The sequence below is a fragment of the Dipodomys spectabilis genome, unplaced genomic scaffold (genome assembly GCF_019054845.1).
Source record: "Dipodomys spectabilis isolate Male_0828 unplaced genomic scaffold, ASM1905484v1 ptg000783l, whole genome shotgun sequence".
NCBI classification, from domain to species: domain Eukaryota; kingdom Metazoa; phylum Chordata; class Mammalia; order Rodentia; family Heteromyidae; genus Dipodomys; species Dipodomys spectabilis.
In genome coordinates, this window is record NW_024871460.1 from 16,040,904 (window position 1) to 16,064,739 (window position 23,836).

The window sequence follows — 23,836 nt, forward strand, 5'->3', positions numbered from 1 at the left end:
TGGAAATATTACTGATAAATACAATTTTGCTTAATACATAAGAAAATGTTGATATATTTGTGAAATCTAATAGAGGAACATTATATTGCATGAGGTTGCTTTATTCAGTAGTGAGTACAAACATAACAAAATTGTATTAGAAATGTATTTATTTATTTATTTATTTATTTTTGGGGTTGGTCATGGGGCTTGAACTCTGGGCTTGGATGCTGTCTCTCAGCTCTTCAGCTCAAGGCGAGTACTCTACCACTTGAGCCACAGTGCCACTTCTGGTTTTTTTTTTCTAGTGATTTATTGGAGGTAAGAGCATTGGACTTTCCTGCCCAGGCTGGCTTTGAACCGCAATCCTCAGATCTCAGCCTCCTGAGTAGTTAGGATTACAGGTGTGAGCCACCGGTGCCCGGCTAGAAATTTATTTTAATCTTATTTGTCTGCTTTAAAATATTTATTCTCTGTGTTCATGTCTTCATTCTTGCTTATATATGAATATTGTTTTCACTGTGTTAGGTTTGCTTAAACCAATAAGTAAGACAATGGGTAGAGTTCAGATTCACTTAAGTAATCAAAAAGTAGTTCTGTTTGACAAGAATTCAAGAGTTTCCTCTGTCAATTTTTAGCATCGTTCATGACTTACAGAGCATACTTAATAAATACTGACTCAAACTTCTCTTCAAGATTTTTATCATAATTATCTCGTATTAGGAGAAAAGAATAGATTTCAGTTATTTAAGCTAATGTCAATACAGCAGAGTCAGATTGTTAAAATAATTATAAAAGAATATTTCACTATGCTCTTATTTGACTGTAAAGAATACCAATTAAAACACCATGAAGCAGACAACCAATCTGGTGGGTGATTAGTTAGGTTAACTTTAATAAAATATCTCTGCTCTTTCATCCAGACTCTTGCATGACCCATAGCCAACAGTTGGGCTGTCCCCCTTTTAACAAGTTGGTTTAATAAATATGTTGAAGGAAGAATAAGTGGCTATAGAAAAATGCAAAAGGTAAGTACTAATATCCATGTATATCTGTATTCCCAGGGGATTTTTCTAAAAGAAAAGCTGTGCTTCAAAATTACACTTGGTTCTTTTTGGTGGTTTTTCTTCTACCTTATTTTCACACAGAAAAACTTTCCATCGAGAGTTAATAGGGATTAAACTCAAAGCAAAAAGTTGAAGTTTACCTTGCAGGGAGTTTAATCTGTTAGGTCTCAGTAGAAGGGGCTATTCTTCGCCTCTAGACCACTAAACTTCCCTAACTGTGCTTTATTACCATGGTAAGTGATGTGATTGTATCACTCATTCACCTGAAAACCGTTTTATTAGTTTTATTTTTTGTGGTTGTATTTTTACTTATATAGCAGTCCAATAGTGGAATTTTAACAGTGATAGTTTCAGTCTGAGTAAGTATGCTTAAAGTTTCCTTGATGCCAACTTTCTTTGCCTGTCATTCAGTAATTGTCCCCCCTATATTAGGATGGTGTGCTGTAGAGTGCTGCTTTATTTTACTAGAAGTTTAGCAAAATACTTATTATTTTCTTTATAGATATGATGATTTTATTTCAGTTATCCTGAGAACAGCAGACCCTTTTCTAAAGCTCACAGTGACTGTCTTAGCTGTCCAAATTTTTGTAACATTTAATGTGTGTATGAATATATATATATATATATATATATATATATATTCTAATCCAGAACAAAAATAACACACTTATCCTCTTCCAAAAATCCCAATAAATAACAAAGGTATTCCAGGCTCCAAAACAGCTTAACTGAGCCATATGTCAATCTAATGTCTTGCCAAAGTAAAATCAGCATTACAAAAGATAGCCAAAAAAAAATAGGAATGAACAGTGTGTCAAATGTACTGGACACTTGTGCAGCTCTAATGATGACAATAGCTAGAAAACTCATTGTCAGCAGACTAAAAGTGATTTCATACATACTCGGACAGGTTTCTTAAGGTTAGTTTGTGTGTGTGTGTGTGTGTTGTGCATTTTTTTGTCTTATTTTGGCTTACATTGACAAAACACAAATTATGGAGCCAATGACTTAAAACAACATCTTGAACCTTGGCCCCTCTGACAGACACAGAATTTGGCCATCAGAATATTCCATTAAAACAACCTCGAGAAGCAGCAGAAGGCTTGGCAATGAACCCTTAGGATCCCATTAAGGGTCTCTGCTGTATTCCACAGCTTGTCTAGTCCAAAAACAGCATACTCTACCCCCTCCGAGTCTCTCCAAAGCCATTCGGAATCCTCTTTTCCCTTATCAGGCTGATACAGACCTACATCATCCTCAGAGCCTTCGGACAGGGGCTACAACAATTGGGGGGAAGAGGGGTGATACAACTGCTCATTGTTTCCTCTCACAAAACCCTGCCACAGGGCGCAGATTAACACCAAAAAAACAGATGGCTGCAACCAAGGAGAAACATTTTTCAGAATGTCTCCACTTGATTAATGAAGTAATGGAACCGACCAATGTTCGACTTTCATCCTGCACTCTGTTCATCCCCTGCTGCCTTCCTCTTTTCTGGAGTACCAGCAGGTGGGGGGGGGGGCATCTCTGCAAATGTCTGCTTCTTTTGGAGAGGTGTCATTTCCTCAAAGATGTGGAGGAATGCAACAAGACTATAACTTGCTAGATCTCCTAGTCAGATGAAGGACAAATGTGCTTGATCCATTCCTGAACTTCTTTAATGAAGGCAAAGACTGCCTTTTTGTTTTGTTTTTTTCTTATAGAAACTTAATTCAGTACACTTTAGGACTTTCTGGCTTATCTCTGATACTGCCAGTGGGTTCCTTTACAATGTGTGAGCCTAAGAATAGTGACTTTCAGTGGAGCAATGGTAATACCACATCTGAGATTCAAGTAGGAATCAGAGGGCCCGTGGGTGCTCCCCCCCCACACACACAGTGATTCTCCTGTTTCTACATGTAAAGTAATGAGGCACACACTGTATTTGTCTGCCTTCTTATTAAAGGCTCAATTTTAAGCTTTGCTACTATTTATTTCTGTTTCTTCACACTTCGTGGCACCTCAGTGTCTGCATTATGACTGCCTTTTCCACTCCATTCTTTACCGAGCTCTAAAATGTCATAAATGATGAAAGGAATGAGCTAACATTCTAAAACACAAACCTACCTCAAAATCACACAGGGTAAATTACTTTTCTTTTTTTCAGTTGTTGGAAATCTCCAATCACAGACCTCAGAAATGCTTTCTAAAAAAATAACTTCCCTCAAAAAGAAAACACAATAAAGCCAAGATAATTCAAAAAGCATTTTGACTACTTCACTTTTCTCTCCCTTCTGGAAAATACGTGTTATTTTTCACTGCTTCTGTGGAGCCTGCTTACTAAGATGATAAATGCTCAGATGACATGTTTTGTACTTCCGAGTTCTGGGATAGAACACTCATGCTAGTCAATCAATTAGCATGTGTGCCTATGCATATATAAAGGTGTGTGTGAGCATGTGGATGGGAATGTATCCACAAGACGACAACCAAAAGTGCTTTTTAAGTATGTTCTGAGTCAGAAGTGAAAAGACTGTATTGCCCTGTATGGAGAATTAAAAGGATAGATAGTCTACTTTCTGTTCACAGACATAATGAAAAGTAATCTAGGTTTGTATGACAATCTGTGTATTTTTCAAAGTGACTAAATGCATATAATTTTATATAATTTTGCAACATCTCTATGATGTAGGACTGGCATAATAACACCTATTTTATAAATGAAGAAACTGAGAGCATGTGTGATTATCCAAGATAGCAGACCCATTTTGAGTTATAACAGTTGGAACTAGAATCAGCCTATGCTGAATCCATCACAGGTTCTTTCCCATACTTTCTTCCCCACTTTTGATCTGCACAGTATATTAGGGTATGTTTCTCAAAATTACCAAGGAAGAAACTCTTAGCAAGCAAACCCTTCTTATTTCTGATTCTCATTTGATTTTTTTTATGAATCATGCTTCTAGTATTTTAAGTCACATTGGTTTGAAAAAATCAGTATCTAAATTTAAAAAAAAAATCATTGGTCACTTTGAAGGTACAAAATCATATTTAAATTGCAGAAATAGCAGTAAAATATATCATTTTCACATGTATCTTTAACTTTCTCATCTTTGATTTTGGTTACAATCTTTGTAGCCCATGATCCTACTTCTCAATTCAAATAAACCTGAATTTCTTTAGTGATTTTTCCTCTTATTTTTCTTGTTGTTTTGAGACACAGAGTCTCTCAATGTACCTCAAGCTAGCTTCAAACTCATGATCCGCTTGCCTCTGCTTCCTGAGTGCTGTGAATACGGGTGTGGGTCAGCATGCAATCGTATTTAATAAGTGCTGTTTTATTTTTCTCCTAGAACAATACAGAAACATATGCAAGCATGGCTAGCTCTGGACCTCATGCCCATTAACAGAGCTTTATAGGAATAGCTTGGGCAGAGTCATAAACTGGCCTCTATCATGATAGTAAAGATAGTCCATGCAAATCGAGGGTAGGAGCTGAACTATAATACTTGGCTAATACCATCCTGATTACCTACTGATAATTAGATTAAAAGCTGAGTCTAACACAGGAGGAGAGTTGGACAGTATTATCTTAAGTAGTTTTGATGTTTCAGAGCAAATTGAAGGGGTACAAAAATGGTATGTATGTCTATGTGCTCACCTATCATATCTAAGGCCCAGAATGTATTAATTGTCATGCTGAGCTGAGAATGCTGCTAACTCCTCATAACGCTGGGATGATACTTATCATAGCTATGCAGATAACAGGTGAGTGAACAATGAGAAACTCTTTAGAAATATTTGTAAGATGGAAATTCCTCCCCAAAAGTTAAGTAGTAAGACTTGAAAAGGCATGCTACTTCTATCAGAAAATGACAGGAAGCTGTTTTGATCAAGTTTTCAAACAATTTCTTACAATGCTGTCTCATTTTTTTTACCTTCTCCCTCCAGCAAAAAAAAAAAAATTCTGAGCTTTACATCCTGTGAGTTGTGGGATACAAACAGCAGAGTAAGATGTTTCAAAACACTTCCTCCCCCCGGGTACTACCTGTCCCCTCCTTTCCCAGATCTCATAAGGACTGCTGTTGGCAAACAGAGAGTTGGGACAATCCTAATGACATTATCAACAAAAAAATTCTTACAGGGAACTAATACACAGTGACAGCACCCAACAGAGGCCAAGATCCTGCATTCCTCCTTCATGCCTACTCTCTGGAGGAGGTATGTACTGATACGCTATAGACTCAACCATAGATAGCCTCTCCGTAGAGTAACTCTGTTTATATAATGATGATACAAATTAATGTCTCTCAGATGTTAATTACCTCAACAGTACAGTATGGATACTCCTTTTAATAACTCTATGAAATCATCTTGAATAAAAATATAGAGAATGAGTCATCTTAAGTGAAGTAAAAAGATAATTTCTTGTTTATTCAAACTTGGCCTAAATTACAGGTAAAATATGTCTAGCCATGCATCATAAGCCAAAAGCTTTACATTTCACATACAGGATAGTTAAGTTAGACCCATAGATAAAACCTTCCATGCACGGCAAGGAATTTTTTTCTCTGGGTCTTTACTGTGTAAATCTAAGTTGGAACATACAGAACTTGGAAAACAAACAAACAAACAGGAGAAAACGTCAGTCAAAAGAAGGAGGAGATGATCAGACAGATGAGTTACATCTAGGAAAGGCACTATTTATATTTTTAGTTCAACATCATTGTCCCAGATGACAATATAATTCTATCCACTGTCAACATCACAACTCTGCCTTCATTGTTATATAATTGTCCATTCCAATCACTATGCAGATGGCCTCCCTGACTGATTTGTTTCTACAGATCTGAATTATGAAAGAATTCTTTGATGCTTGGTTCCTCCTTTCAGGTATATATTCTACAAGCTGTTTTTGATTTCTCAGGCATCCATACTCTATCCTCTCCCTGAACAACATCTCCCTCCACAAAAAGCAACAACCAAAAGCTTACTTTAATTCTGGAAACCAGACAAATGCATCGTTTTCCAAGGCTCTGATGCATTAAATGTCTTGCCTTCATGTCTTCTCTGAGCAGCTTGCCTGTCCATTCTGTTTCCATTAATTCTCCACATAGCAGATAGAATACTGGAGAAGCCAGGATCTTGCCCTCCCTAAGGGACACATCTACAACCTCCATCAATAATGTATTTCACCAACATCTCCCAAGAGGAACAGGGTACAATTAAAAAGGTTATAAGTCCTTGCACTACTAGAACCTAAGGGCATCTGTGAATGAAACTGGCTTAAGCCCAATTAGAGGAATCAGTACATTTGTCTTCTTTTGGAACAACCCTGCTCTTACGGTTCCCATCAATTCAGTATAAATCTGACTGATCTTATCCAAGAAGTTAATAGAAAATTGCTCACAGTGGGAGACTGCCACCTCAGTTTCCAAGCGGAGACAGATGGAATTTCCCAGATGGTTTGTCACTGGAAAGTGCGATGCTGGATGAGACTTCGCGGGAAGCATGGTAGAGCAGAACACCTTCTTGGCCTCCACCCATGTCATCGCAAGGGATCTAAGACTGATCATTGCAAACAAATCCTAATTGCTTCAGTAGTTCAACATCTCCTCCCCAAATGGCTCGAAGGGTCGCAAGACCCACGTCAAAATTAGTCAACATTTATCAAGAAATGATCACAAATATTAAAGATATAGTAGTTATACTTCCCTACGAACTGTTTCAATTAAATGAAATTAAAAAGAATAAACATATATAAAAACATAAAACATACTCATGAGGGTGTTTACTGTGATAAGTGTCCTGCTAAGTGGAGTAGATGAAGCAATGGAAACGAAAGGATGCCGCGTAAGGAGAGCTGTGCATCTGTCTTTGCTGTTGGGGAAAAAATGAAAAGAAGGAATTACTTTACTCGTGTAGTGACTGCTCATCGAGCTCCTACTGTACACTAGACTTCTTCTAGGCAGGAAGGATTTAAAGACAAAAGACAGATATGTATGTACTCTGCAGGGGAGATAGGCAAATAAATAAGAGCTCACAATTATGTGATTAGTACCATTCTCCTAGGAAACAGAGGAAGGAGGCAATTCTTGGGGGGTTATCCTTTCCAGGCTGCAGACTTCAGGGAAGGTCTACTTTGGAGGTGAACTTGAGATGACTTTATAAGCAAGGAATGTAGTAATTGTGATGAAGCAGCACAGAAGATAGAAACATTAAGGTTTCCAGGATGATGATGATATAGGACAGTCATAGCATGGGGATGGGAGCACAAAATATACTCAGAGCATTTTAGATACTTTAGTCTGATGAAATTTATTGTAATATTTATGGTATTCTGTGGTTGGGGTAAAGAATAAGAAACAAAGACAGAAAGGAGAATTAAGTGAATTTTGTGATGATCAAGGTGAGACGTGAAGGCAGTCTCAGTAAAGCTGTGTAATAGGAACAAGAAGGCAGCGAAGATTCAGAAAGCAGGATTTATGCTAATTACATTTCCTATTGTGAGAAGAAAAACCATGAAAGATGTTTGAACAGAAGCAAACAACAAGATAATAGTTCCAGGCAAAAAGAAGAGAGGAGTGGATATGTCCAATTCTACATGTGAACAAGCATTTGAGATGTGAGAAGAGGGGAAAAAACATAGGGGGGGAGGATGGGAAACAACTGATTGAATGAACTCTCTTCAAAGCCAGAATGGGGAAGGGAGACCCCAAGACTGAAGTTGGAAGTCAAGGAGAATAACAATGATTTTCCTACTCTATGTAGAGTCAAGAATAAACTCCCTGTGCTGGGTGCTGGTGGCTCATGCCTGTAATCCTGTAGGATGAGATCTGGGGACCACAGTTCAAAGCCAGCCCGGGCAGGAAAGTCCATGAGACTCATCTGCAATTAACCACCAGAAAACCAGAAGTGGTGCTGTTGCTCAAGTGGTAGAGTACTAGCCTTGAGCTTAAGAGCTGAGGGGCAGTGCTCAGGCCCAGAGTTTAAGCCCCACGACTAACAAAAAAAAAAAGAAAAGAAAAGAAAGAAAGAAAAGAAAAAAAATGAATAAACTCCCTGTGACTTTTAAGTTGGAGGACTGAAGTAGAAAAGGTTTGGAAAAATAGTTGAAACTGGCTACATTAAAGAAAGGATTAAAAAAAAACCAAGCATGGGAGGGATCTCGATGCCAGACTTCAAACTCTACTATAGAGCCATAATAACAAAGACAGCCTGGTACTGGCACAAAAACAGACCCAAAGACCAATGGAATAGAATAGAAGATCCAGAAATAAATCCACAGGCCTACAGCCAGCTGATATTCGACAAAGGACCCAAAGACATACAATGGAAGAAACACAGCCTCTTCAACCGCTGGTGCTGGGAAAACTGGGCAGCCACATGCAGAAGACTAAAAGTGGACCCCAGCCTATCACCATGCACCAACATCAACTCAAAATGGATTAAAGACCTTAACATCAAACATGAATCTCTGAAACTATTGCAGGACAGAGTAGGAGAGAAACTTAAACTTAGGCACAGACAGGAACTTCCTGAACAGAGTCCCAGGGTCACAACAACTTGGAGAGAGACTTGACAAATGGGACTACCTTAAAATAAAAAATTTCTGCATAGCTAAAGCTATCGCAACCAAGCTAGAAAGACAACCAACTAACTGGGAAAAAATATTTACCAGCAATATATCAGACAAGGGGTTAATATCCAGTATATACAAGGAACTCAAGAAACTAATCCCTCCCAAATCTAACAAACCAATTACTAAATGGGCAAAGGAACTAAAGAGAGACTTCTCAGAAGACCAGATAAAAATGGCAAAGAAACACATGAGGAAATGTGTTTGTTGTGAAGGAAATGCAAATAAAGACAACCCTGAGATACTACCTTAACCAGTCAGAATGTCCCACATTCTCGAGTCAGCCAATGACAAATGCTGGAGGGGATGCGGAGAAAGAGGAACCCTATTACACTGCTGGTGGGAATGTACACTTATACAACCACTTTGGAAAGCAGTCTGGAGGGTCCTCAGAAAGCTAAATATTGACCTCCCTTATGACCCAGTCATACCACTTCTAGGCATCTATCCTGAACAACAGGAACCAGTATACAAGGACACATGCACCTCCATGTTTATTGCAGCACTGTTCAGAATAGCTAGGATATGGAAACAACCCAGATGTCCCACCACAGATGAATGAATTCAAAAATTGTGGTATCTATACACAATGGAATATTATGCGGCCATTAGAAAGGACAAAATAATGGTATTTGCAGGGAAATGGATGGAGCTAGAAGAAATCATGTTGAGCAAGGTAAGCCAAGAGCAAAGAGACAAACGGCAACTGGTCTCCCTGATAAGTGGATGTTAAATCCAAAACGTAAAAGGTGATACGACAAAATTAACAAGACTTAAGAAACAAAGGACTTCCACTCATCTGGTCGAATCACTACTAAATAACCCCACGCTGCTGATCACATGTATGGTATATATGAACACACCGGAGAGAAACCAGGAGGAAGACACAGAACTAGAGGGAATTAGGGAAAAACATTCAACAGTGGAGCCCATCAGCTGCACTGGACATTGATCAAAATAAACTAAGCAACTCAATGGCAGTGATGGGAGGGAGAGAACGAGTGGGGAAGAGGGAACAGCTGATGCTATGCAAAACAAAAGAAATGTACACACACCCAATGTGGAAGAAATAACTGTATTGTCAAAGCTCATAGAACTCATAAATGTTATAGACCACGATAGACAATTTGCCCCATGAAAGTTAGAATGTGTTTGTGACTTTAACTAAGCATACTATCCCACAATACTGTGAAATTTGGGAAATTATGTAACCATTTAATCACAATAAAAAAAATTTAAAAAAAACCCCAAGGATAGAGTTTTTTTTTTTTTTTAATTTAAATGTCATTTGTAAATTAGTCATTGAAGCTTTTTGAGTGGATAATCACCCTGAACCACTAGGGACAGAGGGAGTAGAGAAGAAAAACCAGAAGTGTTTTGAGAACCATGCATAGTTAAATTAAAAACTAAACCAAGACTCAGAAAGATATGAGAAATAGGAAAGCATGATAGTGTTGTGCTCAGATTACAATACACATTAAGAAGGAAGATATCATTCCCAATGTCAACATCAGTGAACAGAATACAAGACCCAACAAGGAGTCATGCCTTAACAATAGTATAAATTCCATCACTGACGTGGTAGAGGTAATGGGACATGGGTGAGGTTAGGGAGAATGTTCCTAATCAGTGAATTCCATTGGATTAGGTTTTACTTTAGAGCATTTATTGAATACCTATTGTATGTCAGTGGTGGAGATTCATAATTGAATAAAGTAAATTCAACAAATCTATGCTTGAATCTCAGCAATAATTTGGATATTTGCTAGTAACCTCACTTCAGTTTTCAATCTTAGAAGCTGTCTTTGTATGGCTTTACATGCAACTTACTGGAGGGATTCAAGTACAAGTCGTTTTTTGGGGAAGTGCTCTCAATGAGGTCCAGCAGAAGTGTATAGGACTGAGCAGGAAAGGAAAAGAAGCCTATAAAATGAGCATTAAGCCTGTTGGAGGTTAATTCCACTGGCAAACTCCAGTAGACAGTATAGAACACTTGTTGTATTCTAAGTGATGTGGGAGGGGTGTTAGCCACAAATCTTCTCCTCATCACTGGTTATGTATAACCTCTGGGAATAGGAAAGGTCCAGCATGTCCAGTGTGCCTGGCTTGCTTTGAGTTTGCTTCTGAGGCTGGAAAATTTCCTCAGGTAGAAAAACCACAGATGTTTCTACTAAACAGGCTTTGACTGTGGAAGTGAGTGCCAGGGACATGTGCAGAGGTATGTTGGCTACAGTGTATGTACAGCATGAAACCTGACGATTCTACCAATGAGCAGGATCAAAGATGAATGCTGGAAAAGGTGGAAGGGGAGAAATGGAGATGTCTAATAATAATAATTATAATGATGAGGATCAAGAACTTCTAATTTTTTCCTCAACTGCTGCATTGCTATGAAGATAATGTATTTGAAAGATGGAAGTTAGTTATATGCATGTTTGCTCTAAATCTTAATTTAAAACATGCATCATTTCACTAGTAGGTCAATAAATGCCCTCGAGGAACTTATTATATGTATATTTTTCTCTGGCAGAATTAACGTCACAAATGCCCTGTAGGATAAGAAAGCAAAGTTCTATACTGATTGAACAAAATGAAATGAAAATTTTCTTCCAATTTTCATTTTGTATTGAATTAACCATGTCATAGTGAGCTTACTATTATGAGGTAAGTTATGTGGGACTTAATATTTAATTAAGTATGCATGTCACATGATCCTAGCAGTTGGTTGAATCCACTAAGACAAGTTAGCTACTGACTGGTGATACATTCAAATACAAGAAAAGGTGAATGGTACTTAAAATCCAGACATCCAACCTTCTAAACAGTCACTGTTCTTTAATTATTATTAGGAATTATCCTGTGCTAGCACAGACAAGTGTTAGTTTATCACAAACGTCTTTGTCCTTGGGAGAATATGAGTAAACCTTCAAAAGCATAATATGTACATATAGAAACTACATCTTCAAGGCAGAAATTGAATAGAACTTGATTTTAAATGTTGCTTTGTCAGCATTATTGATGTTCCTAACTAATGAAATCAGAAGACATTGAAAACACCAAGTTTGTTCTTCCATGTTGGCACTTACTCTATATTATTCCTCAACACTGAAACACAATTTTAGAAAACAGTCTAACCAGGCACTGGTGGTACACACATGCAATCTAGCTACTCAGGAAACTGAGATCTGAGGATTGTGATTCAAAGCAGGCCCAGGATATTAAGTCTATGAATTATCTCCAATTAACCACCTGAAAATCAAAAGTGGCACTGTGGCTAAAGTGGTAGAGTGCTAGCCTTGAGAAAAAGAACTCAGGAACAGTGCCCAGGCCCTGAATTCAATTTCCATGACCAACAAAAAAAAAAGAAAGGAAGGAAGGGAGAAAGGAAGGAAGGAAAAAGAGGAAAGAAAGAAAGAAAGAGAAGGAAGGAAGGAAGAAAGGAAGGAAGGAAAGAAAAAAGAAGGAAGGAAAGCAGAAAAAAGTCTAGGTTTATTACTGGCAAGAAATTCTTTCAGAGTCATAAAGTCACAATTCAATAGTGGAAACTTACAGGTTACCAGTTACTATGAGGCTTGTGATGGCCAAAGAAGTTGTGTTTGAACAAAGTCACTGTGCATGTAAGTAAATGCTTGTCATCCTAGCTACTTGGGAGCTGCAGATCTTCCTGGAGAGCATGGTTCAAGGTCAGCCACAGAAAATAGTTTAGAAGTTCCCATCTCAACCAGTAGCTGGCAATCATCTGTCACCTCAACCATGGCAGGAAGTATAAGTAATAATTGTCTTTATCTGGGAAGGCCTTGAGTAAAATGTACAACCTATTTCAAAAAGAACCACACCAAAATGAACCTAGGGCATGAATCAAATTGTATAGATTGCTTAGCAAGCGTAAAGCCCCAAGTTCAAAATACTGTCAAATAACAATGCTACTAATGATGACCAATAAATTTTAAAAAATGAACTTTGGCAGAAATATATAGGACTCATCCAATAAGTTGGAGGCCTGAAGAGAACATACAGATCAACTTCTCCAAGCAACCAGAAACTACACCAGTCTTTGGACTCCACTTGTACCTAACTGGGTGCCAGCTTACCAGCCCGCACTGGAGACATTGAATTCCTTGAACTCCATGGACTCCATGAATTCATTCCTTATAATAAATCTCATTCTATCATTTTACACATCCAGTTAGTACTGTTTCTCTGAAAAGGTTTAATTCCTTAACAGAGAAAAAAAGTAAATATATAAATCCTTAAACACTAACAAAGTTTTTGTTTGGGGAAGTATTTTGAGCTTTTAGCTTGTGAGATTTTAATGGATCCTTTCTAAGAGTTGAATAGAAATAATTTTTGTTGATACATTATCTCATTTAGTTTATGTAAAATCTCTATAAAATAAGTACTGTTCATTCTATATTCTATATAACATTTCAGAGATTGTAATATGGGTTCTAGAGATGACATCAAATGTGAGTTAATTATTTAAGTTCCTGAAGTATAGTACTTAGTTATTCCTGTATAATACTTTGTTAAAATATAATGATGTATAAGAACCAAATATATAAATACATAAAGGTTTTTGCCCTGTACCTGTCCCAATAAATATATTTACTCTGTGACTGCTACTGTTATCAAAATTTTAAAGCATTGAGTATCTACCAAGACAAGAAGACACGAAAGAGAGTTTTTTTTTTGTTCAGGGTGTTATATGATTACAAGAATAAGTTGGTGTCAGATCAGTTTGTGTGGTGTTTCACTACAGCCTATGCATCTTGGAATATTCTCTATACATCCAAATGCCTGGTCTGCAAGGGCTTTCTGCAGAAGGTGGCATATTGCAAATGCACTTCAAGATGGGGACTTGAAAGATATAAAAAGGATTTGACATCTGGCATGGTGACTCAATTAATTACTGTGTTGGATTAATTAGTGTGCTGAATCTCCTGAGCCAACACTGTGAATATGAGCACAGTAACATTACATCCATCGGAGAACAAGCAATTTAAAAGAGTATGTTAATCCAAATGAGAGTCAAAGTGAAGTAAGGAAGGGTTAGTTAGTAAACTATATATTCTTTTATAAAGGAAATTTATCTTCACGATATAAAATTCATATTAAAGTACTGTCCAACTTCTAAGAAGGCAATAAAATCTTAAAATCACAGATGTCTTTGATTACTCAAGTAGTGTAAGAACAAACCCTTTGCCCCAAGATTAAAAACAACAACTATAATCATTGAACATTTTCTCTTTGAGGTTTTTATCAATTTAGATTCATGTAAAGACACCTTATCAATTTTATGATGATCAAATCATGTTAAAGATATTATAATCCAGAGCCTTTCTCTTCCCATACACAAAATATAAATTAAAATAGCATCAAATTTATAGGGTTTTCTAGAGTGGCAACTGAGTTAATCATCTACACACTGTCCAGAAATAAATATTCAGGTATGTACTCTATTAATCAACCAACATACACTAACATTCATGATGGCATTACTACTGCTAATAGTATTTAAGAACATAAAAGCAGAATTAAATTTTGGAAGACAAAGTGGTTTCAAAAATATTTGAAGTATATTTTAGTGAGGCAAGTGAATTTTGTAATTTAAGAATCAATCTTTTAAGTAGATAATAGAATTAGATACATAAACTCTAAGATGAAAAATGAAAGTAGACTTGAGATTATTTTTACAATTATAACACACCCCTAAATTTTGAAACCATAGACTATTCATGTGATTTAAATAGTATCAGAAAGTGTAAAATAACTCATATTTACACTGAAATTAAATAGCTATAATAGACAGAATTTACAGGAATATTAATTAAAGCAGCAAAACTATGTTGTCTAGGAAGTGATTTTAATGAAAATTTTATCTTTACAAAACATTTTTAAACTATATATCACAATTATGCATGTGACTAAAATGTCAAAAAAACTACCACAATGAATTTACACAAATAAATGATACAAAGATTAGTCAAAACATATATGTAATACAAATATCCTCTTGATATCCTAGCAAGAAAATGTTTTCCATGTCTTGAATTAACTATATGTGCCATTTCTAAATCAGTAAACAATTGGAGAAATATCAGAAAAAAGAAGGTGCTGATGTTGGTATGCAATGATAAATAAGGTAATAAATACCTTAATTTTAAGATTAACTAACCTTTAAAGAGTTCTAGAGAACAGAAACAACCATATAAAGTGGATTCAGATACCACTTAACTCCATCTTCGATGTTTGGGTAATCTTAGTTTTTTAACCGTTCAGGAACAAATTACTCTCTGAAAGCCCTCAATAGAAAAGTCTGTTAATGCAACCTGACAAACTAAGGCAAGTGTTGTTTATAGAGTTTACCTAAACCTCGCTTTCGAAGAAGTTGCCTACATTATTAAATATGTAATCTGGACTATAATGTAAGGTCAACTTGCTTGGTTCTTAAATACATATTAAATCTCTTATCATTTTATGAATCAATACATGGATTTAGGAAATAAGAAACAGATCTAGAACCTCACAAGCAAGTGCTATGACATAAATATTTCTTCTTTATTCCGAACATTACTTTCAGTTATGTCAGTAATCTGTCATAGTGACACAGTGCTTGAGTACACACAGATCTACCCATATCTTTCATAAAATAATTTAAAGAAGGAATTACTTCCATGCTATAAATTGAAAAAAGAGAATGACACGCTGGAGAATCTGATACACTCATCCACCCCTCTGAGTTTTCATATTCCCATCATGTTCCCATAGACTACATCATTCAACATTCATGAGTTCTTCCTATAGGAACACTATTCAAAGAAAAGGTTGTTCATCAGAACAACTAGGTACACATTAATTTCTGGCTTTTCTAAGGACTGTGAAACATTTTTCTGCTTAAGGTGTATTACTTGTATTATCATTTAAGATGATAGATGTTTTCCACCTATTATTTTTACTTTATGCATTTGACAGGTAGAGTGTTGCTCATAAGAAATTTCTACTTCTTAATCTCTCAAATGTGGGAATGTTACACTACATGGCAAAAAGGAAGCTGAGGAAACAACTAGAATTAAGAAGGATAGTCATTCAAATAGAGGAGTCACCCTGTATTTCCTAGGTGAACCCAATATAACCATATGTGTTCTTAAGAATGGAAGAGTTGGAATATAGAGGAGGGGATTGAACTAGTCATTGCTGACATTGAAATGGAAAGGGACCCTGACCCCAGGGATGAGCGTAGCCTTGAGAAGCCAGAATGAATTCTTCTAGAGACTCAGGAATGGAATACAGCCCAACCTCTTGGTATTGAATACAATACCAACTCCTTGGTATTGCCAATGAGATCTTTAAAACACTTAGTTAGTCAGTTATCCATATAATCTTACCAAGAAGTCAACTTTCTGATCTCAGAACTTTTTACAAAAAAAAAAAAAAAACCCAACAACTTTGTTTTATGGTAATTTTCTTGCCAATCACTTTCCTTCCTCTTAGAGGTACAAACATTATTAGTAAGGAATAATAAAGTGTTTATTTCTTATTGTTCATGTAAACTGGTAATGTCTGACAATTAATTTATGTCATCTTAAAACTAAAGGTAATTGTACATATTATTAAATGTGAATAGTCTTAGTCTGGCAAGGCAGATAAAGCAATAAGCTTATAAATTAACTTTCTAGCCGACCATTTAATATGAGTAAGCTGTTTCCTTCTAAAGTCTGTGTATATTACTGTCAAGCCACTTGGAAAATATCCAAGTTTTGCAGTCCATGAAAGCAGCAAAAACAACAACAACAACAACCCATAAACCCAAAACCCAAACTTACTTTTAAGGATTTCACTGAGATGCAAGCAATTTCTAGACTATGGCAAAATATTCAAAGCCAAATATTTTAGAAAGCCTACATACCAAGGAATTATTATTCAAGTCCATCTTCCCAGCAAATGGCCCCCAAGTTGTTCCCACTGGAAGTTGCTGCCGACTCTGAATCTTTCGTTCCCCATCTTTCTGAAATACTTCCAGCTCTCCTGCAAACAATGAAAACACACGTGTTTAGAATTGTTTTATGCGTTCCTTAATAGTCACCTCTTCAGTTTTTGCTTTACATGCACAATATTCCAAGCATTCATGTAAAGAGAATCATGCTTTGCCTAAAAACATCAGATTTTGTTATCCTGAGTTAAAAATAAAACTTGTCTTCATAATATTATACAAATTTAACCCAATTCCTTTTCTGAACCACTTCACACACATTATCTGTAGAAGTCAATTGTTGAAGAACTGAACATAGTAATAATACTTTCTCACAAAGCACTGATCCAATCCCAAAACACGTAGACGACAAACTTTAGGACAATATTTTCAGCTTAAATTTCTTTTTTTTTAATTGTGAAAATACCATATAGAGGGGTTACAATTACATGGGCAAGATAATGAGTACATTTCTTATCAAGCATTGTTGCCTCCTCCTTTGTTTCCCCTTCCCATCCTTTCCCATCTCCCACCCCCTTCTCCAGCCAAAGTTGTAAAGTTTGTTTTTCGACCTAACGACTTGTACATCTCATTGTTGCAATGGGTCCACCTGTATCCCTATTTAAACGATTTGTTTTTCCCTTCCCCTCCACAAATTATACCAACATCAAATACAGTTCTTTCAAGTATTCAACTCTTGGAGAACAGTATCTGGAGAGGTTTTGTTTTTAAGTACTTGAACATCTTCTGAAGTAATTTAGTAGACAGAAAAAGTGAATACACAGTGAATAGTGATGTTTATTGTCTCAAATACAAATTAATTTATATGAATATTTTTCCATTGCATATTTTGGGTGCAGGGGGTCTCTGTTACTCAATGGGATCAGACAAAAGCCATAAAGAATAGAAAATTCAGGTTTGTCTTCCTCCTAGAACAGAGTAATATTTCGAGTCATTAATGGGAAAAAGGAAATGAAGTCAATATACATAATTGCATGTAGGAATTCATTAAGTGCTTTAAGAAATATGTAACTATATTGGTATAAATATAAATCAATAGATAAAGGTTAAGAAACTCAAAATTGACTTTGTTTTAAAATAAACAAAAAAATTATCTCAATTAGGAACTAGCGGTCTACTTTAAATAAGTAAATTGATGATATTTATGCCTGAAACTATTGCTGGATTGCCATTAAAATTGTCTGTATTTTAAAATATTATTTCAATCATACAGCTTACTATTTTATAATGGTATTTCTTTTCAGTTTACCAAGCTGCAGACTTAAGAATAAGAAGGAACTGAATAAAAATATAATTCAAAAATCATACTGAATATAAAATAGAGGCAAGTTTGAAATAGAATATATTAGCAATTAAATTATCTATATGATAAGTAGGTCATGATGGGTAACATGAAATTTGTTACTCAAGCTACATTTCAAGTCAACTGGGATTTTCCAATATTCAACTGATAATTTAAAAAGCATTGCCATCCACCTGAATTCAATTGTATCTATTCTTTCTTTATATTTGCATCATTCTTTTAGTAACTACAGTATCAGATATTACTTTTCATGTTTTTATTATTGCTTATCTTTAAAGTTAAAATCACAGAATATAAACCACCATCAGTTCAGAACTAAAAAATTTGAAGTTTAAGGATTATCTTCCCATTCCTCCACCCCTGGAATACTGTATGAAAAAAGATAGAATTCATTAAGGTAAGAGAGACATAAAGCCTACAACTGCTTCCATTCTGGTTTATGAGTAGCTGCAGATGACCAGCAGGTAAAAAAAAAATTATCTAGGCTTCTAAAGGATGGTTGTATCTCTTACCTAAGTATTATTTAAATACTTTCTTTTCCACATAAAGATGATGTCCACATAATTGCTTTGTTTTTACAAAGTTATGTCACATTTAGTGATAGAGGAATTATGATGATCTTAGAAACTTGTTTTAAAAGGTAATTCATCCTTTCTTTCTGCCAATAACATACTTCATTTGTAAAGGGTTCAGACTCAGTCAGTGACTTCTTATCTCTACTTGTGGATTTACAAGCAGATCTGTCTTTTAAAGGATTAAGTACTACAAACTTCAGGCAGATCATAAAGTGATATCCAGATATCCCCAGAGTTTAGATGTCATTGACTATGCATTAACATTTTAAACAGACCAAAAATACTTTGTAAGTCCTTAAAGATAGTCATAACATGGAGTTCAGTAACTGTCCACACTAGTGACTATCTTTTCAACCCTAGTAGATAAGCAGGCAAACACCAGTCTCTTTTCTTCTTTGCAAGAAGCTATTTAGAGCTTTGAGAAATATTTTCTGTGACTAGAGTAGTTAAAAATCATCTATTTACTTCATTTAATCAGTACTTTGTTTATAGAGAAGCACAAGCACAGTGCAAATCATTAGCATGCATATTGTAAGTCTAAGTTCAGAACAGCAACAGAGACAGGATACTATATAAAGAGAAGTTAAATTTAAGTTATGTGTGCTTAATACTATGAACTTAATTGTCTTCAAAGGTGAGTATTATGAAACAGAGGAAACATCATCACACTAAAAGTGTTTTTAGTTCCAAGGCATCCAAAACAGGTACATATTTTTCGTAGGTTTGATCTGTCATTTTTTTTTTTTTTTCTTTTTGGGTCCGGTCGCGAGGCCTGAACTCTGGGCCTGGGCGCTGTCCCTCAGCTCTTCAGCTCAAGGCTAGCACTCTACCACTTGAGCCACAGCGCCACTTCCGGCTTTTTTCTTTTTGCTTATGTGGTGCTGAGGAATCGAACCCAGGGCCTCAGGCATGCAAGGCAAGCGCTTTACCACTGAGCCAACTTCCCAGCCCTGATCTGTCATTTTTAAAATAAGGATTAGTACTTTTTAGTAAGATATCTTTCCAACTTAATGACCTTTGTTGATACATAATTCTAGAGATTATACTTATAAGAAGTAAAAAGTTGGGCTGAAAATGTGGTTTCGTGGTAGAGTGCTTGCTTAGCTTGCATGAAGGCCTGGGTTCAATTCCTCAGTACCACATTTATAGAAAAAGCCAGAAGTGGTGCTGTGGCTCAAATGGTAGAGTACTAGCCTTATGAAAAAGAAGCTCAGGCACAGTGCCCAGGCCCTGAGTTTAAGCCCCATGACTGGCAGAAAGAAAAGACAGAAAGAAAGACAGTAAGGAAGGAAGGAAGGAAGGAAGGAAGGGAGGGAGGGAGGGAGGGAGGGAGGGAGGAAGAGAGAGAGAAAGAGAAAGAAAGAGAGAGAGAAAGAAAGAGAGAGAGGGAGGAAAGGAAGGAGGGACGGAGGGAGGGAGGGAGGGAGGGAGGGAAGGGGAGAGAAAAAGTCCACTGAGTATATGGATGGGTGGATGGATGGGTCTAAAGACGCAAATCTTAGAGCCAGCTTATAACAAAATGCATGTTTGACTGGAAATTGTTAGACATATTGAAATGACAAGGTAAACCTTTTAGTTCTTATCAAGGTTACCTTTTGCTTTGTACCTTCATTCATTACACATTCATTTATTTGACATGTATGTATATACTATTTAATAAGTGAATTAGGCCCAAACACAAAGCAACAAACAAAATAAATCTGGACCTAAAATGTATTTCAGATAATGGAATCTATATAGCTTAGAGAGTTAAATTCATAAAACTAGGTAATTATTTAGCTTCAAGAAGTTAGGGGATTGAGTGATTTTACACATCTAACTGTTAGATTCTAGCAGTTAGGTGCTGGGTCTTTTGCAGTGTACCTAATAAGCAACAAAGAAATAGAGAGTTTAAAGGAATAGAGATCAGTCAGTGAAACTGAAAATTTAGAAAAGTAGGAAAAAGACTGGAGATAAGATGAATTTCAAGGGTGTTTGAATTGAAAGGGATTTTGTAGAAAAGGAGGTCAAACATATAAAATGATGCTAAGGGAAATGAACCCCAAGATAGGGACACAAGAGGTGTTTTTTTCTGGCATTGTTTTTAATGTACTGTGTGATTTTTTTCTTTCTCTTGTATGTTCTTTCCCCCTGTAGTCACTGTATTTTATTTTGGTGCCCTGCATCGTGTACATACATCTTTCTAATTTGGGGAGAGGAAGGGAAATCACAAAATGCTGAAACAAGGATACAACTTGACCTACTGTAACAATGAAACATAAGACGTACAAGACACTATGTTGAAAACGAACTTTACAACTTGGGGAGGAGAAGTTGAGGTGGGAAGGGAAGGGATGGTAGGGGAAAAACAAAGGAGAAGGTAACAATACTCAATAGGAAATGTACTCATTATCTTATTCATGTAACTGTAACCCCTCTGCACAGTATCTTTAATATATATATATATGTATGTGTATACATATATATATATATATATATATATATATATATGAAGTGGAAAAAAAAGAAAAGGAGGTCAAATACCACATGGGATATGCTCTAAACATGATGCAATCAGAGTACCTGATAAATAAACAAACATCTTTGAGAGGGTAATAGGGGACACAGAAATGGTGGGACAAAGAATGAACAAATACAGCATTAGACACTATATTGAAAATGAGCTATACAACGTGTGAGTGGGGATGGGAGGGGAAATTGGGGATAAAGCACACAGAGTGACATTGTTAAAAAAGAAATGTACTCATTACCTGACATATGTAACTGCAACCCCTCTGTACAACACCTCTACAATGACTATAATTTTTTTAAAAAGAGTACCTGAATAGACCTTGTGAATCAGAGCAGGTTAATTAACCCTCTTAATTTCACTTTCTGCACACAAATATGAATCACTATATCATCTGTCACTAGTGTTGTGAAAATTAACACCTGCAAATAACTAGTAAATACTACTTCACCAGAAGAAATTTAAGAAAGATATACATATTTTTGCCATCATATTCAAGTATTTCTTCTTCATCACCTCTATGCAAATAATTCACTGTGCATTGCCTAATCTTCCCAATATCTCCCAGATCGATCTTCTTTGAATTTTTGCAACTCAACCAGTTTCAATAAACTATACCTCTAATTCAGACTCAAAAGCTCTTCCAGAATTAACCTGAAATTTAGGAAAAGAAAGTATGATTTTGTCATGTCATTGATTTGTGCAAGTTTGCCCATGAGCTAGCTCACTTTTCATACGTCAAATTGCTTGAATTTTAATTCTGCTATAATATTGCTGTAGTGTCTGCTTGACTTTGGGGTTCTATTGCTTTGACAAATGTGCTTTTCCCCAATTGGAAAAGTCTTCTTTATCACTCCTGCCACATATCCAATTTAGCTTGCTCACCTTTCTGAGAACTGTTCCTGCTTCCTGGCAGATTCACCATCCTGCCTCAATAGACCAAGTAATGTTACGCGATGTAGCCCAAATTTATTCTCCTTCACAAAGCATTTCTGAACTTGAGAACAATCTGAGTGTTTGCCTCCTACCCCACTGCATTCACAGTGCATGAGGAGATAGTTTCCCATTTAAGCATTCTTTGCAGTCCCTCTAATAATTCCTTTTAACTCAACAAGAAATAAACATCATTATCTATCTATGTATATATTTCAAATATTCTGTTTATCTGCTTGTAGACTATAGCATATCATATGTGACATATGAAAATAAAAATTGAACAAAAATTAATTGAATAAAGATTTTCATAATAGTATATATCTTAATTTTACAACAGTTCTAATTGATTTTTTAATCAAAAGAAAGTTTTTGGTGTGTCTTCTCTATACACTACTATAACCATCATATATTTTATGTGTTCAACCTTTCTATTATATCTTCATATGTTTACCACAGCTCTTGAAATATGGAGCCCAAAGAAAAAGCTGCTCTTTCTTTGCTCTGTTCATATTTTTGTAGCTATTCTTCAAAAAGAAGCCTTATTTTTTTAACACACCATGTAAGTTCACAGCAAATATTTGAGACACATAGGTTAGACTAATCAGTTTTGGTAAAAGATAATATTGTTAGTGCTGAGGGCTGTTTCTCTTATCTTCTGATAATGCATACTTTTAAAAGTCTGTGATTACTCAAAGACTTATGATAGCTTCATTAAAAAAATGTTTTTCAAAGCCCAAGTCAAATCACTACCAAATATCCCACAGCTTAAAAAAAATATCAACCTAGTTTGGGGCGTAAATAAAATAAAAAAGTTTAAAGTCATCAGCAATGACCTTAACTCTTTTTTTTCGTTGAAAGGGCTATCAAGACATTGTTTGGTATTTTTCTTAATGGGATCCTTCTGATGCACCTTTAAAAAGCAAATTGCTTCTCAAAAGGGAAGGGACAAGATGTGACTTTTCCCATTACTTATCAGCAGCCATGTTTCAACTGAAATCCAGCATTAAGTTGGTGATATAAATATATATGGTATTTATAGGCCATCTCTTAAGTACAGATCATGTCCTAAGGCTGGGCTCACATTTCACAAGAAGACAGGGTTGCAAAGCAAATGAGATGACAGGAGATCATATTTCATTTGCTGAAAATAAACTTTGGATTGGGTTAAACTTGGTTTTCAATATATAACCAAATTTCAAAGCAGACCACATGAATTGGCTCATAATGTTTATCAGGCCTTTCTATAGCACCAGGCTAGAGCGTCAGAACCCATATTTATATTTCCTTCATGGATGGAAAACATTATACATCATGGTATCAAACATGGACAGCCCCGAAGTCATGCTGAGTTCAAAAAGCGCTCAAAGATTCTAAACATCTCAAAAACATTTTCAAAGTCAGCCAAGGTGGCCAAAGTATGGCAGAGCTCTTGCTATTTTACAGTTTAACTATTTGACATCTGCCTGCCAAATGCATGGGGGGGTTAGATCATTTCACTGCTGGTTTTTTTTTTGTTTTGTTTTGTTTTAATCAAACCACAGTGTTGTCATTACATAGGTTTTTGCAAGCATTAATAGCCACATGTTTTATTTGCATTTAAAGACAAATGACACAATTCCTTTTACACTGTATTGATGCATCTCTATGCATTTTTTGACCAAGTAAATGACAGTTCTTGGCTGTTGGCTACAAACTGCCATATAGAATACTTCCTTATTTTCCTTCTCAATTTTTGACTCACACAGTCACAACACACACTAAAACTACAGTTTTGAACATAAACTTGAAATACGACATTCCCTATTCAAGTACTCTAGTCAAACCCTGATAAATCAGGCTGGCCAAGCAATGATCTTATC

The 23,836-nt window shown here is 35.9% G+C and overlaps 1 protein-coding gene across 1 annotated transcript in view; it reads right to left on the reverse strand.

Annotated features, from left to right (window-relative positions):
- Positions 1-23,836, reverse strand: part of Zfpm2 (zinc finger protein, FOG family member 2) — a 419,413-nt gene that overhangs the window by 190,146 nt on the left and 205,431 nt on the right. The window contains exon 4 of the mRNA XM_042673220.1: positions 16,571-16,689. Coding sequence (XP_042529154.1) covers positions 16,571-16,689 — 119 coding nt within the window. The remainder of the gene's footprint in view (positions 1-16,570; positions 16,690-23,836) is intronic.